Raw genomic sequence first — 20112 nt, forward strand, 5'->3', positions numbered from 1 at the left:
CATAGCACTATTCATGTAAGATCTAACAATTATGCAACTGAAGAAGAACACACAATTTATGTGGAAACCCTTACGAGACAAAACCATGACAAAATATTTCTTATAAAAATTTCTTACAAATTTTATAAAAACCAACATAATAGAGACACCAATCCCCATAATTTGTAGGCAACGACCTACTAGAGGCACCAACCCCATTGCTAAGAACCAACTTAGTGAGAGACACCAATTTCTCCTTTAGAAAGCACCAACTTCCAAAAAATGTTTCAAATTTGAATGTTGCTTCTTCAATAAATAATGAATTATGATCTCCTTCATATTTTCACTATATTATTTTGCTCTTCTAATTTACCATAATATAAATATACTTGTATATTCACACACACTTACTATTAGAAGCAAAGAGGAGGAAAAATGAGAGGGGGGGTGAATCATTTTTCACCAGATCTACAAACTTAATGACAAATACATATCTAATAAATTGTAGTAATAACAAAGATAAGCAAATTGAAAGCACAACACACAACACCAATATTTTGACATGGAAAAACTAGTTAAGGGAAAAAACCACGATGGGAACCTACCCACAGTAAGATGATACTCTGCAGTAGTATGTGAAAATATTACAATGGGGAATGCACATGCATTTAGGCACACTACCTAGAGCTCACTGCTCAAAAGATAATGGCCCAGAAGGCTACAACCCTCAGGGAAGTCTCACTGACTTACAACAAGATTCAGACTATAATCTAGAAGGAATGAACTGAAAGAATAGCATCTCCAAATGCCTAATGATAGTTCCGGTTAAGAATAAATGTTTACCCTACAACACCAATCTCTGCTCAATCACAATGTTGAAGGATGAATCACTTGATCGCACATACACAACTCTCTGATAATGCAAACACAACACTGATACCAAAATTACATGAATATATCACCTATATATACAAGTCATCAACCTTGATAACAAGGTCAGCTAAACCCTCAACTCACAAATATAAAATTCCGTCACATGATACAAAGTTCAACCACTGGACCAATATAATGATTTACATGATATAACATGGACCTAATTCAAATTCCCAAGCACTCAACACCACTAGAAATAACGCCAAGATCAACCGCAACATGCTACACCACCAGGAAAACTGTATAACATGGAAATCATCACCGGTTCATAGAAACCATCAAAAACTCGCACAGTGATCAATACAGGTCACCACAACAAATAGGAAATGACTAGGAAACACCTAAAATCTTGTTAGAAACATCATAAATAGCTGCACCAACACCACTTATCAAATCTGCATTCGTCAACATCTGGAAGCTCAAGAACACAACCAATCAAAAACTATTACGAAGAAAGATAACTTGCGGAGCACCAAATCATGAACCATCTGAACTAAAGATACACAAGACCATTATAAACAATCTCCCAAAATCTCAGCTCAAGATATGATCACACCAGAATATATTGGAGAATTTACCAAACTCTGCAAAACAGTGATCACCAAAACAAAACTGCAAAATCGGATCATAAGATCTTCCCAGTCAGCAATCACCGAAGCAAATCATAGGAATATGTTGACATCAATGACAACAACATATCCTAGTAGCAACAATGACCAACAATATCCAATACATACATATTATTTCCATATATTTACTTTATGTTTTCACATATATATCCATCATAAACCTCTCATATACACTCCAGGATCTTCTTCATTTCCCCACTCCTTAATTTATTATTCCTAAATGATCTTATATTTCTTATATCTTTATTTTCTCCTTCAAATAGACATATACTTCTTTTCACTCTATTTTAAATTTGTTTGTTCATGCTCATATATCTTCTAGTGTTTATAATTTATTTTTTCCACTCAAAGATCCCATTTTTTTCCTTCCACTAATCTCCACTTTATATATTTATGCCTTTACATGAAGGGAGGCATCCCTTTGAATAGACATGACCCTTCATTAAGAAATTCTTATGATTAATCATTTATTTTCTAACACTTATTAATTTTTGCCTTTTAATTCCTTAACTGTTTCTTTTGAATGCTGCTCCTTTATTATCAATTTATTAATAATTGTTTTTCATTAAATAATCAATTTTTTATTCACACATATAATTTCTTGTATTTACTCACAAAATTAATCTTTGGGTTGAAATCATATTATTGACCTCTGACTTGTAATATAATGATAATCACTACTCTTTATTCAAATACCATTGTATCTTATTAATATATGCATAAGAAAATTAACTTGGGTGATAATATACTAATTTGTGTCAACCATATTTAAATTCAACATTAATATCATAAGTTAGCCAACAAATAACATTCACATTATATTTCTTATTTGGGTAGAATCCATTGAAATATTTGAATCATAAAAAACCAAAATAAACATTCTTTCTAAATAGGTCTTTAGAAATCCTTTCAAATCTTCTAAATCAAACCTTCCAAATCTTCTAAGTGCTGAATATTATTATTCGGCTGGTTAGTTTCTCTAATCATAATAACATGAGTATGACACTAAAGTCCATATATAAGATACTTAGCCACTCTTGTGTGTGGATCATGCATTGCAATGTTTGGAGTAGATGATAAGGTTTTAAAGCTATTTCATTCGATCATCAAACCAAATTTAAATGATCATGACAAATGAATTATATAGTAAGTCATCATGACATTAATCCTTTTTTGACATCAATGATAATATTTCTAAAAATGTATCCCTTTGTCATTGATCTCAACCTTGCAGTCAAACCATATGTGAATGTAACATAATCATAATGCTCCCCATGTCTCTATTACTTCCCCTTGTTGTATATCCCCTCCTTCGACATCAATGGAAAGGGGAAGTTTAGTTCTTTCACAAAGAAATCTCCTCCTTTCTGTAACACTTCCTCTTGACATTAACAACATCATTCTCCCCTTTCCCATAAGTATCCCTTGTTGTAACTCTCCCCCTTTTTCATCAATGGTAAATGGATATTCATCACATAAAAATAGAATATGCATCACATAATATATACTTAAAGTGTCTTCTTTGTATATCTTGAAATATATTGCAATGATTAGCTCCCCCCAAATTTTTATTTCTTCTTATGAACTAGGTGATACCTCTTGTACATGAAGTGAAATTTGCACAAGCAAAGATTTTCCTTTCTTATCATCTTGTTCTTTCTTCTTTCACCAAAATTTTGTAGTTTTTATTTTAGTTTTTACTCGTATCCTTCTTACTCTATTTGGGTTTTGCAAGACAAATACAAATTATTGCTTTTACATTTGTAACATATGACATTATAATCTACTAACAAATAAAATAAGTTATAGTTACTATTTGTCCTTGTTGGATATTAGAGTTGTTGGGATATGTTGCTGTCATTGATGTCAACATAAACCTGTGTTGCAGAGAGCTGGTGTATTGCAAAGAGTTATTTTGGTGATCCATTGCAGATGTACAATTGTGGTTTATTGGGTTTTGAGATACTCATCTCTAGTTGATTCAGTATGATTTTCATGATGCTATGTGGTGATTTGGTCGAGTTATGAGGTCCGATATGTGGAGTGATTTTTCAGTATTCTATGTTTCAGAGTTGATCCATATTGCTCTGGAATGATTATATCTTGAGTTATAGATTTTGGAGAGTATTTTGGACATTCATGTGTGCCCTTTGATCAAATGGTTCATGATTTAGAACTTTGCAAGCATATCTTTCAGTTTGTCAGCTAGTGTTCTTGAGCTCCAATGATGTAGTAATGATGAGTCTTATTATCTGAGATGTTGCGGTGATTGCGGTGGAATTCATGTTGCTTGTTGATGTTCTTTGATTGTGTGCTATGTATTTTTGTGGTTTGCGTTAATGAATATTTTATTGGTTTGGTGGTATTCTTTGTGTTATGTGATATATTCGGTGGTGTAGCATGTTGCGGATGATCTCGACGAATTATTTGGTGGTTTTGCGTGTTTGAGGATTTGATTTGGGTTGATACTATGTCCTTGCCGACATTGTATTAGTCCGGTTATGGATTTATGTATCGTGTGATGTAATTTTGTAATTAGGTATTATGTGTTGAGATGACCTGAAGGGCAAGGTTGATGAATTATATAAATAAGCATTGTAATAATGTTAATTGGATGTTTGTGAGTGTCTGCGAGTTGTATGAGGTTGTGGTATGTGTGAACAAGCGAATTTATCATTCAGAAGAGTGGAAGAGCAGTGAAGTGTTTGTAGATAGTGTGCTTAATTGGAACTGTAATCAAGCATTTGGAGATTCTATTCTTTCAATTCATGTAATCTGGATTGTTGTTTGATCCTTGTAAGGTAGTGAGCCTTCCTTAGGGTTGTAGCCCCTTTTTTTTTTTTTTAGCAGTGAGCTCTAGGAAGTGTTCTTGAATGCATGTGCATTCCCCATTGTAATATGTACACATACGATTGCAGAGTATCATCTTATTGTGGGTAGGTTCCCACTGTGGTTTTTCCCTTAACCAGGTTTTCCACATAAAAAATCCTTGTGTTATGTGTGTCATTGATGTGGTGTCTATCTTTTTTATTGTTGTTCTTAATAAGATCTAAAGATAAAGCTAGTTTGGCTGAGTTTGGTGAAAACTGATTCACCCCTCCTCTTAGTTTTCCTGCATTGTTGTTTCCCTACTATCAACAATTGGTATTAGAGCTAGAGCCTCTGGAAGGAGCTTGATCGCTTGAGGAGATCTGGGATGGTAGTTGTTGTTTTTAAGAAGGAGAGTCTGAGGTTTGATGAAACTAACTACTCTATATGGAAGTTCACTTGAATTGTCTTGGAGAAGATTAATGGAAGATTACAAAGAATGCATGCATTGTTCTTCTGAATGGTCATGTTACTGCTGATGAGATCAAAGCTGTTGAACATAACATAAGAGCTAAAGAAGCATTGCTGAGTGTCCTAATTAATGCAGAGATGACTAATGTGATGAGTTTTTAGATTGCACATGAGATTTGGGTGAAGCTTGAAACCCTGTATGATGGAGATAAACATGTGAAAGTTGCTAAACTGCATATCTTGGAAGGAAAGTATGAGATGTTGAAGATAGGAGAAGATGAGATATTATTATATCCTTTATAGATAAAGTGAATGATCTTGTGATGAATATCAGATGTGTCGGTGGAGTCCTTGAAGAAGATGAGATTGTGGCTAAAGTGTTGAGATCTTTGCCTCTTGCTTATAAACATAAAGTTGCCGCTATTGATGAGACCTGGACCATGACAACTATGACAAGAGATATGCTGGTTGGTAAGCTTGCTACTTTTTAATTGAGAGAACTTGGTGAATCACATGGTAAAGTTGAGACTGCATTTAAAGCTACTGTATCCGAGAAGAAAAAGTATGATCTGGGAGAAAGTTCAAATAGGGTTTGCAGATATAAAAGAGAAATGAGAGAGATGGAAGAACAAGAAAGACAATTGGAAGATCTTGAAGCACTTATTTCCAGAAGATTGCCCAAGGGAGCCGGTAAGTATGAAGGGAAATTACCTTTGAAATGTTTTTCTTGCAATAAGATTGGTCATTTTGCTTCTAGATGTCCAAAGATAGCTCAAAAAGTGTCTAAGAATGATAAGCCTTACAAGCCTAACCAGAAATATAGATATCCGAAGAAATGTCATTATGTCACTGATGAAGGTGTAATAGATAAGGAGTCTGAGAAAGAGAATTTTGAAGATGAATTTGTGTTCATTGCTATCAAGGAAGATGATTTGGTATCTACTGATTCTTCAAGCTCTATTGTTGAAGATAAAGCCTTGGTTCCTAAGATTGATGAGAAAGATGAATGGGTGATTGACAAAGGTTGTTCACATCATATGACATGTGATAAAGGTAAATTTGTGAATATGGAGAAGTATGATGGCGGTGTAGTGAGATTTGGAGACAATAAAGCTTGTGTGATTTGTGGTAGAGGTTCTTGTAGACACCTAAAATTAATTAAATTCATAATTAATTAATTTAAGCCTCTCCACATAATTAATTAATTTAATTGTGTAAGTCCATTTCTTCTTAAAATTAATTAAATTAAATTTATTTAATTTTATCACTATAGTCTAATAATTAATTTATCAAAAAAAATTATCCCCCATTCTTCTAAAGTCATCTCAATCATTAATTCTTCTAAATCCCCTCCTAGTTAATTAATAAAAATTAATTAATTAAATTCATGTGATCCCTACAAATCACTTCTTCTAATCCTCACTTAGTCTAATTAATTCTTTAGAAGCATGATTATCATTATTCATCCAATTTTAAATTCCTCCACTCATTCTCTCTCCTCATGTCACATCCTCTTAGATTTCCCACTTGCACTATAACCACTCGCTAAGCCACCTAATCAATCTCCTTAATCATTTGCACATCCCTAATCACCTTGATCCTTTCAAATAAATTCAAATTCTTTGAATCTCCCCATGCATCCTCTTCCCAAGGAATGTTTAATTCTTTTATCCATTTAGTCTTCCCATACATCCTCTTATTTTAGAATTTTTAATTCCTCCTCCCTCCCTCCAAGGAATTTAATATTCCTTTTTCTCTTTCCAATGTACTTGGGAGCTCTTCCCTATTTCAAAATTTACCTAACTATTAGTGTCAGGTTTTTATCTTTCAACACTTGCGGATGCACATTAGTGCCTTCTTTCTAACTTCAACAGGTTCGTTCAGGTATAAGACATTCAAAATTTTAGAAAAAAAAAAAAAAATTCAGTTTTTTCTGCTATTCTCTGTTTTAAGGCTACGGACTTACTTCAACACCTATGTAGGCGCTGTAATGCATCTGCATGTGGATAAGTGCCTGCGCTATATCCTTAGAGGTTTCAGTTACTAATCATTTTTTAAATTTTGCAAGCACTTTTTCAATTGTCCAAGGTCAAAAATCAAACTACTAATCCCGTTTTCTTGCAACACACATGCCAAAGAATCATTTTTCTACTAGTTTAGTTTCATTTTGTGCTTTCTAGATAGAAAACCTTATTCATGTGGGACTAAAATAAACCATTATCTTTTGTGTCTTGTGTGCTTGCAGACTTTATGTTGAGTGGACCCACCATTGCACTCTAGTATCCTCTCCCCTCGCTTTCCCAGATCTTGGGTGTAAGAGAACGAGTGATCAACGACACTCTCTTTTTATTTTAGTAGTTGAGGGGTATTTATTGATTGGGTATTTCATCACCCCACAAGGGTATCTTAAATTGGGACACATCGGGGATATCGACTCTCCTAGTGCAATGTCGAGTAGGTTTTTCTGAGCCACTATATAAATATGTTGGTCAGACGGCTAAGGTGTTGAGTGAATTCAACATATGTGGGGGCCTTCTCTGCACTGATAAACTCAATTAGATCCTTATGGCTTGCTTCGAGAATATGTTTTTGGATTTGTGGTCCCTCAAAATTACACTAGACACTAGTTTTAGTAGCCAAAATCCTACATTTGATAGTGTAGGGGATGCGGATTGTACCCCGAAGTTACCTCTCATGTATCCACTCAAGATGAGATAGGAATTCCCCATATAATAGATCTTTTGATCTTTGAGGTAAGATAATATGGTATGCCCAAGAAGTGAGTGTGCTGTAAGGGGGAGCCAGTGTTACCAAAATCTCTATCTGTCTGCTTGTTTGAGGTATCGCTTGTGCGAGAGGCCTATTGAATGGTTTCCATCTTCCAGCCTAAGTTATATGTTCGATGCATGTCTTCATCTTGTACAAAACCAGTGAAATTTTGTTTGGGTTAATCTAGCCCCCCTTCACTTTTACTCTTGTCATAAAGCGTTTCTTTGGCCAATGTGATTTTTATTGTTTGATTTCTCTTGCCAAGAGTAGATAACATCCAAAACATTCCCAAATTTGACCAAACCATGTAATCTTCACTTTATCACTGTCAAACCCCTATTTCACTACCACCATTCAAGTCAAATCTCCCAATCAGTTTTCATCCATCCAAACGATCATCAATCCATTCCTAAGTAGCCTTCCACTTCTTCTTCCTTCCATAAATCCATAATCATTTTGTTCTCACCTTCAAGGACTTAGCACATCAACCTAATAAAATCTCCAAAAAATCCCAATCAATCAATCAATATTCCTTTAATCCAATCATCAATCATTAATCCTAATCCAAAGTCAACAATTTGTGAAAGTTTTATTTAGACCTTTATCTTTAATTAATCAATCAATTGGCTTTTTGTTCTTGGAAAATAATCTCCCCCAAGTACCTTTTCTTAATCATTTGGGTTGATCAAAACCCTAAATATTTTTCCCTATTTTGTTTAGGCATGCAAGCCCACCCTAAGTAGAAGAATTCTTAATCATTTGGATCATTTGCCCTATTTTTATTAGGCATGCAAGTCCACCCTAAGTAGAAGAAGGCTTAATAATTTTGATCCTTTTTCCCTATTTTTCTTAGGCACACAAGTCCACCCTAAGTATAAGAAGGCTTAATCATTTGGATCCTTTTTCCCTATTTTTCTTAGGCATGCAAGTCCACCCTAAGTAGAAGAAGTCTTAATAATTTGGATCCTTTGCCCTATTTTGCTTAGGCACACAAGTCCACCCTAAGTAGAAGGCGGCTTAATAATTTGGATCTTTACCCTATTTTTATTAGGCACGCAAGTCCACCCTAAGTAGAAAAAGGATTAATCATTTGGATCCTTTGCCTATTTTTCTTAGGCATGCAAGTTCACCCTAAGTAGAAGAAGGCTTAATCATTTGGATCCTTTGCCCTATTTTTCTTAGGCATTTAAGTCCACCCTAAGTTGAAGAAGGTTTAATCATTTGGATCCTTTCACGCCTCACTTAAATCCTAATCCAAGGGCTAAGGTTGCATTTTAATCCAAATCAATCTTCTCCTAACCTAAGGATCAATCCAATCTAATCAAATTCAACCCAATCCAAGCAAATCAAATCAAATCAAATCAATCCATCAATCCAATCTAAAGTTGCTAAGTCCTAGTCCTCATCTTCATCTAACATCATCTCATTACATTTTTTTGATCAAGTCTATCCAATCCCAGCTTATCCCCCATTCTCAGCATTTTGAGGCTACATGGCTACCCAAAATACACATCCAAACTTCAAAGCTTGGTATGAGAAAATTCTCATGGAGGTTCATGGATCACCCTATCAACCATCCACATCTAGCTCATACATGCCTCAAAATTATCCAACTTCCACCTATCCATGTTTCCCATCCCATCCCATTTACAAAGTCAATCCCAATTCATCTCACATCTCTTATCATTCTCGGTTATTATCAACAGAAATAGATTCCTGAAACAAGTGTCATGTGTAGTCCCCCCATCTTCTTGCACTCTACACTTGGGGTAAAGCTTCATCCATACTACCCTACCATCTGCATTATCCATATCCATTATCCTCTACCCACATCCTATCTAAGTCCATCCTCCTTTCCTATCTTTGGTCTTGACTATCCTATCCATATCATCCATCTCATATCCCTCATCTTATCCAAATTCATCCCTCATTCCTACCTTTGGTCTTGATAATGATAGAGAAAAAAAATGCGTACGCATGCTTTGAGAAAATGCAAGCCCAAATTCCTCCTCCATTCATATCCACCACACATTATCCTTCAATCTCACACATCTTTAATCACCATCCTTCTAGCCTTAATTGGGGCATTTTCCTCCTTTTCAACATAGTTCTTGGATCCCCATTCCACCTATCCTCCATAATTTAGTCCTCCATATCTTATCACCATCCATCTCCTTAATCCCTCCATCTCCTATCCAAGAAATCTCCCCATCCATCCATCCTCTTACCAAGCCTCTGTTCTCCCTTGTCATTGGTTCCCCTCCATTTATCCTATATCCACAAACCAATCCCATGATATCATATCATATTCCCCATCTCATCCAATTCTATTCAATCATTTATCCCCCTTCCATTTTATCCAATCCATTTATGCCCCCCATCACACTGAGATTTTCTCATCCATTCGAGCTTATACTGACTCACATGCAACCCAAACACCCATCCATACTGTGTTAATCAAATTTAAGTAACAATACTCTCACCTAGAGATCTCACACATCATCTTGTCTCTTGCATCTATCAATCTATCTATACCCTACCCATCGGGATGCATCCTTCCCATGTCTGGCAGTTTATTCAAATCCATCACCTACCCATCAGGATGTATCCTTCCCATGTCTGACAATCTATCCAGATCCATGTCCTACTCTTGGCAAGAGATATCAGTTGGTCATGTGTATATTTCTTGCATGATTGAGCTTTTCCCTTTGACTTTTTTTATCTTATGTCCCATGACTGTACCTGTTCAAGGCTACCCTGATCATCCCATATCTTGACATGTCTTGGTTGGTGTATAATGGGGCATTTTTTTGTGGTATGGCGTGTTTGATGGTTTCTTTGGTACGATCCTACAATCTCACATTTACATCATCATCGATGTTTGCAAGCCTGTGTACATAGAGATACCTATTGTTTGAGAGTTTAGTCCATGCCTCTGATATTCAAAACATACCGATTCCTATAATTAGCGGTGTGGATAATCTGTGGCAATATCAAAACTAGGTTTTCTCTCCACATATACACAACAATAAACCTCATCCACTCCATTTCATTCATTTATCTCGGAGACTCCAATTTATTCATTCACTCCCCTTCATCATCTTCATCTTTTCATTGCCTAGTCCTCCTATCCTTTTCGAGAGCACACCAGTGTTCTTAGAGTCTGCATGTCCTCTCGAGGGGGCATACCACTACTTCCTCATCATCCTTCCTCATCTCACTTATGACTGGGGCATCGTGCTACTAGTCCTTATCTTTTCCATCCACTATGTTTTATTCTTCTTTGATATAACATCATTTCATGATGCTATATCAATGAGGGAAAAAATGTAGACACCTAAAATTAATTAAATTCATATTTAATTCACATAATTAATTAATTTAATTGTGTGATTCCCTTTCTTCTTAAAATTAATTAAATTAAATTAAATTAATTTTATCACTGTAGTCCAATAATTAATTTATCAAAATTAATTATCCCCCATTCTTCTAAAGTCATCTCAATCATTAATTCTTCTAAATCCCCTCCTAGTTAATTAATGACAATTAATTAACTTAAGTCATGTGATTCCTACAAATCACTTCTTCTAATCTTGACATAGCCTAATTAATTCTTCTAGAAGCATGTTTATCATTATTCATCTAATTTTAAATTCCTCCACTCATTCTTTCTCCTCATTTCACATCCTCCTTTCCCACTTGCACTATAATCACTCACTAAGCCACCTAATCAATCTCCTTAATCATTTGCACATCCCTAATCACCTTGATCCTTTCAAATAAACTCAAATTCTTTGAATCTCCCCATGCATCCTCTTCCCAAGGAATTTTGAATTCTTTTATCCATTTAGTCTTCCCACACATCCTCTTATTTTGGAATTTTTAATTCCTCATCCCTCCCCCCAAGGAATTTTATATTTCTTTTTCTCTTCCCAGTGCACTTGGGAGATCTTCCCCATGTACCTTGAGAGGTGTGGAGACAAGAAATACCTTTATGGCATATCTCTTGAATCCCACACCTTGTCCTCTCAATCCATATGCTCCCTCTCAAATCGATCTCAACCCTTCATTCCAAAATCAATCTTGGCCCTTCATTTTGGCCTCCTCCAATCTATAAATTGGAGTCTCCTTTCCTCACAAATCATCTATTTTTTTATTTAATCTTATGTTGTCCATTTGAGATCCAAAATCATCTATCATGCCATCATAATGCTAATATATTCCCTCATGTAAGCCAAATCCTTCTCATCCATCATCATCATTCAAGTCCAATCCAAATCCAATCTTTTTTTGTAGTGGAGAGAAATCCACAATTCTCACCCAAGGAGAAAATCAAGTAGAGCAACAAGGGTGCCTCTACACATACACTTAGCTGAGTTCATAATCTAGTGAAAATTTGAGGTCCAAATTTAGAAGGAATTCCAAGTCGATGAAGAGTTTAATTGGAATCTCTTCATTTTTTCCATGTTTTCAAGTCTATCTACATAAGTGTTAGCTTCAAGGAAGCAACGTGAGAGGTTGTACTAGTTGATATTGCTTCGTTTATACTTTATTTGGTTTTTTATGTTTATTTGGGTTTAAACTAACCATCTAAACTTGCATTGGTTTTCCCTTGCTTAAGTTCTACTTCTCTTGATGATAAGCATAATATTGATGATGTTTTATATGTTGAAGGTTTGAAGCATAATATTTTGAGTGTTGGACAAATGGTTGATAAGGGATATGATTTTCAATTTAAGAATGGGAAATGTAAGTGTTAAGGCTCAAATTTGCACCCTACTAAACTACAAGTTTAGTAATTTGGCCTAACATGGGATTCACTTCTGCATGTGGGCAATGCGCAACTTGAAATGAAACCTCCGGTTCCTAGGCCGGTTCCTATTGGATAATCACCTGATATTCTCTAATATTGGACCAACTTTGCAGGGTAAAGGGTAAGAAATTACAGAAATGGTACTTAAAACTGAACTAAAATTAACTAAAACCTGGTGATACACCAAAATGTGAGAGATAAATAATAAGAAAATGATCTCAGTCTACAATATTCTTCTTCAATTGATAAACACTTCTTTCCTGTTATACGTTTGCATAAGTATTTCATAATAAGGTCTTGAGACGAACCAATGAGGAAATAATAATGTTTCACTCAAAAATTTTGAACTTTAAAACACATACTATGACCTGCAAACATACATACATTCCTATATTAAGGTACTGACTGAGACAAGTAAACAAGGAGTAATATAACTCACAAATTTGGCTTCATCAATCATGCTTGTACACAAAAAAAAATGGAAGGATAACAAGGTTTGATTCCATCGAAAATTGCTCCAAAAGATGCTGTTTCATATATCATATCTCCAAATCTGAGTTACAGAATCTGTGCAAAAGAAAATGCTAAGGACAAGAAAAAAGTCTCTCAAAACACTATTCTTGCATAAATCTGAACTTCTTTCAAATGAAGTGTCTTTAGGCACTAAGTACAAAAACCCCCAACTAATTTGGGTCGGATACAAGAAAAGTGCCTCAAAAAGAGGAGTCTAGAAGACACCAAAAAAGGCTATAAACCTGGAAAAGTCTTCCTTAATAAATAATCAACCCAAAAGATCACCAGAAACAGCCTCAAAAACACTTAACCAAGTAATAAAAGCCCCCCAAAATGGTGGAAAAGTCCAACTTCGACCCTTTACCTAAAAATGCTCCAACCTCCCTAGATTTGCTCCATTTGGTTTCAAACAACCTCATGTTCCTATAAAAACGTTCTTGTCTGCAAAAATATCTCAACTCCTTTTGAATATTTCCCAAGTGGTTATGAGTGATCCTATATGCTCTCCTTATGTCTCCAAACTGAAAAAACTTCTTCAATGAAAGCCTTATCTCTCCTGAATTAACTCCTCCTTCAAAACTAAGTCAAAAGACTTAGTCTCTTTCTTGCATATGGATAAACCTTTGATATTTCGAATAATAATATTTAATTACAATTTATAATTGCATTGTAATTAAATACCTTTTACAAATAAACCAGCTTTTGATAAAAAATGAAAACAAAAAACAAAAAATATAATAAAAATAAAACATATTTGATATATTAATAAATATCTATTTATCAAATATGTTTGATTTTTATTATATTTGAACATTTCATAAGCCCAGCGGACTTGAGGAAGAATATGAAAAATGATAAAGGGTTTTATAACCCTAAAAGTATCTCACTCCCATCACATTTTTCTCATTTTGCAAAATGAAAACAACTTAGAAGGTTCTCGAGGGTTTGGTGCCGCCATGGACGAAGGTTGTTGGACTTTTTGGGTCTTCTCTTTAAATGCAAATTGTGTTTTTCATAGGTACGCAAATGACTCCTGATGAACGTTTCTCTGTTAATATACCATTGCTGGAAGTACGAAGAGGGTTTTTTCCTTTTGTTTCTTCGAGATCTCAACTCTGTGTAAAGCCCCTTTTTTTTTTAAAAAAAAAAAAAAACATTTTGTGTGTAGCTTACAATCATTGCATTTCGTGAGATGATCTGTCTGTATTTATCAGTTTGCATACATATTTAACAGAAAAAATGACGCGCTGTCTGTTTGTTTCGACCATCAAATGACTGTTTTTTTACACCCTGAACCGTTGCACTTCTTGACAATGTGAACCTTGAACCAAAGTAAAATTTAATAGGACGTCGAAATGAAGCATCACGAACATGCCCAAAATGTTTACCCTCATTCCATGGAGTACATTGAAAATCTTCATCTCCCCCAAAAACCACAGCCTTCTGCCAGCATGGCTGTACTTCAGAAACGAACACTGAGCTGCAGAATTCATTCAGTTTTCTCCTTTTGGCATATGGCTCCACACTTATGCTTGAGGTGCGAGTAGCACTTGTTTTGTCACTGTCCCAGCTGCTGAAACATGGCCCTGCATCAAGAACTCCAGTAGGAGTTTTTGCTGCTGATAGGGATCCTCCTGATATCTGGTTTTTCTTGCTTCTTGTGAAGGAATTCTCTATCATAATCTCCTGGATCAAATTGTAACACCCAAACATTCTTTCTTTGTCCACATTGCTGCAAGAAGATAGAACCCTCTTGTAATGGGCTGCTTCCAGAGGTACCACTTCCTCGGCTGCAAAGAAAGACAGAGACAAATGGGTCTGTCGGGTATCGCCCTGGTTGTCCCAGGATTCGAAATGCGAACCATTCTCAAGCACATTGGACACACAGTCAAAGCTGGGCGCCATGGCTGCCTTGTCTCAGATTTTCACCATTGATTCCTTCTATACTTCTTCCCCCCAAAAACCACAGCCTCTTGAAACAATCAAAAGACAAGATTAAAAAGCCCAATGAATTCAACGGGCGTGCAATCCTCTGTGAAATCAGTCACAATCCCTTCTAGAGAACGCAAAGGTTCCTCGATTAACTCTGCAACTTGATGTATTCTCTGTTCACGGTCAGTTAAAGAAGACCTTGCTTCTTGAAACATTGCATTCCATGATTGGTACATACTAAAATCAAGAAACCGGTAAGCAACACAAAGTGTTCTGAGGCCTTCTGAAGAAAATTTTCCTAGGCGGTTCCGAGTGGCAACTGTAATTGGGCTCTTGTCGTCTTCCAATCTCTGATAAATGGCAGAGTCAGCACCCTTGCAATATAAAATCAGTTGGCCAGTTGGATGATCACATATAACAAACTGCCGTTTCCTTGAGTTGCTAAACTCCAAGACATTCAGTATTTTATATTCAACATCCTGTACAGAACCTGGTCCTTGAACGTGTGATTCACGTACAATGACACTTGTGGTAGTTCTCCATAAAATATAAGACCCAGGGCAGCCAGCAAGAACATAGATCATAGCGGGCAGCCAGATTTCGACCTCATATCCTTTTATCCAAGTTGTCATCACAACAATTCAATTCCATGTAAGATAGAGTACCATGCCTAACCAGCTCTCAAATGTAACATACATCAACCGTTGCGCATGAGGAGGTATTTCTCTTGCAATATCATTATGAATAATTGGGAAAAAGGGAGGCCAGTTTTCCTCTTGGATCACAACACCACTACGAGCCACAATTTCTTCTCTTCGTTTGAGTTCTTGCTCCTTTTTTCTTAGCTCTGCCTATTGTGCATCAGATAGTACACCTAGGGTCACTCCTAGAAAGATCACTTGAACATGCCTCCAAACCAGAACCGAGCTCCTAGACTACGGTTCAATGCTCTTAATAGCCATGGTTTTGGCTTAGTGCATTCTTCTTCCCAACATCGCTGGAAGTTGTTATAGAGAGTCTCAGTTTGATCCCATGTATCAAGTTGCCAAACATCCTTATCTGTTATAGGCCTTTTGTATCCTTCTCTCATGAGGAGTGTCATCCGGCTAAAAAAGAATTCTGGAAAATAAATTCACACACCACTCGGGGCAAACATTCTCCCCAGCTGAAAGAGGTTCATACTCTGCAGAAACTACAGTAAAAGCTCCATTCTCAATAGGAATGTATCCTGGATAAGTGATCAACTTCGGAATGTAAAATAGAAGCAATATGCAAAATACAATCTGGCATATGATCTCACTGATATACAAATATAGAACGGACCTCTCATAGTAACCATTTAGAGTGAGGATAAGTTTGAATAACGTAGCTTCTCCAACAAGAACATAAATGACTCCAAATCGGATGTACCAGCGAAACTCCCTTATATAAAATTTAGCTTCACTGCAGAGTAGAGCCAGCATAATACACCAAGTGACACCTTCGACTAGCAAACTTACAACCTTTTGATGAGATTGTGTTTTATCCTTATTAAATTTCTGACTTTGGCACATGCTGTGATTGATCTTACCTAGAAATGAAGTTCGAGCACGGGCTCGTGACACTCATTTCATTACCAGTTGATTCTGATTTCATTGAAGTTCACTGTTTGAACATGCATTTAAAACTCAAATACTCTGTTTCTTTACCAACTTGCTGCATTGAATTGTTTATCTTCACGATGTGGTATTGACCCTTTTTAAATACTGTAAGGTTTCACATTGAAATAATATGTCCCTTAAAACAGTTTATTCATTAATATCTTCTTTTATGCACATCATGGATAGTAAAGTAAAAGGTTTCATATTTAAAACAAACATGTCCCTTTGATACTTCAGTTGTTTTCTTCATCATTCCACTTGATATTCTGAGATTAGTTACTCTAAAGGGTATGTCGGGCTCATACCCGAAGGGAGCCTCGGTCAGGGGCACATGCCAATTAGAGTAACTAATTATCTGCACATGAAACAAACACATTAGCATAAACATTTCTTTTTCCTGAAGCAGTGATTTGTCTTTATCTTTCCCACCCTTTCAAAATAGAAATATGATAGGCTATAATAAATGATATGTTGTAGGATAATCTTTCATTGCTTAGATCGGTTGGATCTAACACCTCTTCTTTTTTGTGCAGGAAAGTAAGAGTTTTTCAAAGTCTGAAGATCGAGAAAACATTCATAAGGGCAACGGAGCAGCCAATAACCAGTCAAAGCAACCCAAGGCAATGACTGGTTATCCTCACACTCATTATTTGATTCTATCCTTTTTTGTTTTGGATATGTAGGAAAGATATAAATGCTAAGCTCACGGCTTGTGTGAGGTTTTAAGAAACTCAGTGTATATAAATATGCTTCAGATGCATGAACTCAATTTGTAATCTATCATTGTTCAATACAAATGAAAAATACGCCCTTTCTTCCTTTTAAACACTGCAATGTACCTTTTGTAAATGCAATCATTTGATAAATATGCATCCTTTGGCTAAAATTACATGGGTAATGAAATTTTAGATAGCAGTAAGATCTTGAATAGCTCTGATGTAGAGATTGCGTCAGGTACCAAAACTAAAGGTAATATCTTTCATTTGAATGTTGGTGAGAAAAGTTGTTTGATTGCTTAAATTGGTGAGAGTTGGTTGTGGCATAGGAGAATGTGTCATGTTAACTTTGACTTCATGATTAAGATTAGTTTTACTCAAACTATTAGAATTTTCCTAATATTGTGAAGCCTACTAATCTGGTATGTAAAGAATGTCACTGGGAAAGCAAACAAGAATTTCATTCAAGAGAAACATGTATACATATAATAGATTATTAGATCTTGTGTATACTAATTTATGTGGTCCCTCTAGAGTGAGAATATTACAGGGAGACAAATACTTTATGTTGTTGATTAATGACTATTCTAGGATGATGTGGGTTACTTTCCCAAGGGGGAAATTTGAAGCATTCGATAATTTCAAAATATTCAAAGCCAAAGTGGAGATAGAAACAAGATTGAAGTTGAAGTGTCTGAGGTTTGATAGAGGAGGATAATTCACCTCCGGTGAGTTTAATTCCTTTTGTGAATAGCATGAAATCAAAAGGTAGTTATTTGCCCCAAGAGCCCCTCAGCAGAATGGAGGTGTTGAAAGGAAGAACATAATAGTTTTGTATGCTACTAGAACTATGTTGATTGAAGGAAATATTCTGCATATCTATTGGAGAGAAGTTGTTAGCATTATTGTATACACATTCAATCGGATGCATATAAAAGGTGATTCTGGTAAAACCCCTTATGAGCTATGGTTTGGTCATGTTCCTATAGTTAGATATTTCAAAATATTTGGAAGCAAATGTTATATCAAAAGAGATGAGGATATAGGAAAATTTGATGCAAGATGTAATGAAGGAATCTTTTTGGGATATTCTAGTAAGAGCAAAGCCTACCGGTGTTACAAAAAAAGAATGAGAAAGATAGTGGAAAGTGAAAATGTGAAGGTATATGAGAATCATGACAAGCAAATTAGAGCATGCAGATATAAGTCTGATCATTAGGATATTACTGCAAAGCAAGTGTAGACTGAGAGAATGAAGCAGAGTGATCCAGTAGAGATGGAAATAGTGAATGCAGATGTTGTTTCCAGTGAAGAAGCTCAATAGCCCGAGTATTAGAATAATCAAAAGACCCCGAGATATGTAAGACTGAATCATTTAGAAAATCAAATTATTGGTGATAAAAATAAAGGTGTGATGACTAGGAGAACAATTGTTCCTAAAGAGACATGTTTAATTTCTAAGATTGAACCTAAAGATGTTACTGAAGCTTGTAAAGATGAAAACTGGATAAAAGATATGGAAGAAGAGCTAGATTAGATTGAGTAGAACAAAACATGGAAACTTGTTTCGAGAACTAAGGACAAGAATGTGATTGGTACTAAATGGGTGTTTCGAAATAAGCTGAATGAAGATGGAGAATTTGTTAGAAACAAAGCAAAACTAGTATGTAAGGGATGTTCACAAATGAAAGGTATTGATTTTGAGGAGACTTTTGCTCTGATAGCTAGAATTGAAGTTGTTAGACCATTTCTTGCATATGCTGCTCATAAGAAATTCAAGGTATATCAGATGGATTTGAAGTCAACCTTTTTGAATCGTGAATTGGAAGAGGAAGTCTACATTGAGCAACCAGATGGATTTTCATTGATAGATGAAGAAGACATGGTATGCAGATTGAAGAAAGCATTGTATGGTCTGAAACAAGCCCCTAGAGCTTGGTATGCTAGATTGGACATGTATTTGATGAAATTGGGATTCTATAAAGGTACTGCTGATAGTAATTTGTACTTCAAGATTGATATTGATAACATTTTGATTGTTGAAGTTTTTGTTGATGACATTATTTTTGGAGGAGATGATTATTTGAGAAAGAAATTTATTGATGATATGCAAAAATAATTTGAGATGTCTATGATAGGTGAGATGAAATTCTTTCTAGGACTCCAAATTACACAGATTGATACAGGCATTTTCATTTCTCAATCTAAGTATGTGAAGGAATTGTTGAAGAAGTTTGGGTTAGATGATTCAAAACCTGTTGGAACTCCTATGGTGACTGGATGTAAGATGTCAAAAGATGATTAATCTTTGAAGGCTAACCAAACCCTGTACAAATCTATGATTGGTGGACTGCTTTACTTGACTCAAACTAGGCTTGACATTATGAAAGTTGAATGCCTTGTTGCTATATTTCAAGCTGATCCGAAGGAAAGTCATGTTACTTATGTGAAGAGTATATTTAGATACTTGAAAGGGACAGTTGACTATGGTTTGTGATATCCAAAGGATGATGATTTCACTTTAAATACTTATAGTGATGTTGATTGGGAAGGTGATGTTGATAACCAGATTTACACTACCAGTGGGGCTCTCTTTTTAAGAAATAAGCTGATTGCATGGACAAGCAAGAAGCAAGATTATATTTCTTTATCTACTGCAGAAGTTGAATACATTGTTCCTGCTACCAACTGTACTCTAGTTGTTTGGATGAAGCAGATGCTGAAGGATATTAGAGTTGTTTATAATGAGCCTACTATTATATATTGTGGCAATTCTAGTGCTATCAATATTTCTAAGAATCCACTGTTGCATTCTAAGACAAAGCATATATCAATCAAGTTTCATTTTTTGAGAGAGAAAGTCAGTGATAAGGAAGTCAGATTGGAGTATGTACCTACTAAGGAATATA

At 35.5% G+C, this 20112-nt stretch overlaps 1 protein-coding gene across 1 annotated transcript in view; it reads right to left on the reverse strand.

The window, feature by feature from the left end:
• Positions 1–15488: 15488 nt before the first annotated feature.
• Positions 15489–20112, reverse strand: part of LOC131035110 (secretory carrier-associated membrane protein 3-like) — a 32697-nt gene continuing 28073 nt past the window's right edge. The window contains exons 2-3 of the mRNA XM_057966748.2: positions 16002–16091; positions 15489–15698 (exon numbers count right to left, since the gene is read on the reverse strand). Of these exons, the coding sequence (XP_057822731.2) occupies positions 15489–15698; positions 16002–16091 (300 nt within the window). The remainder of the gene's footprint in view (positions 15699–16001; positions 16092–20112) is intronic.

This window comes from Cryptomeria japonica, chromosome 6 (genome assembly GCF_030272615.1).
Source record: "Cryptomeria japonica chromosome 6, Sugi_1.0, whole genome shotgun sequence".
NCBI classification, from domain to species: Eukaryota; Viridiplantae; Streptophyta; class Pinopsida; order Cupressales; family Cupressaceae; genus Cryptomeria; species Cryptomeria japonica.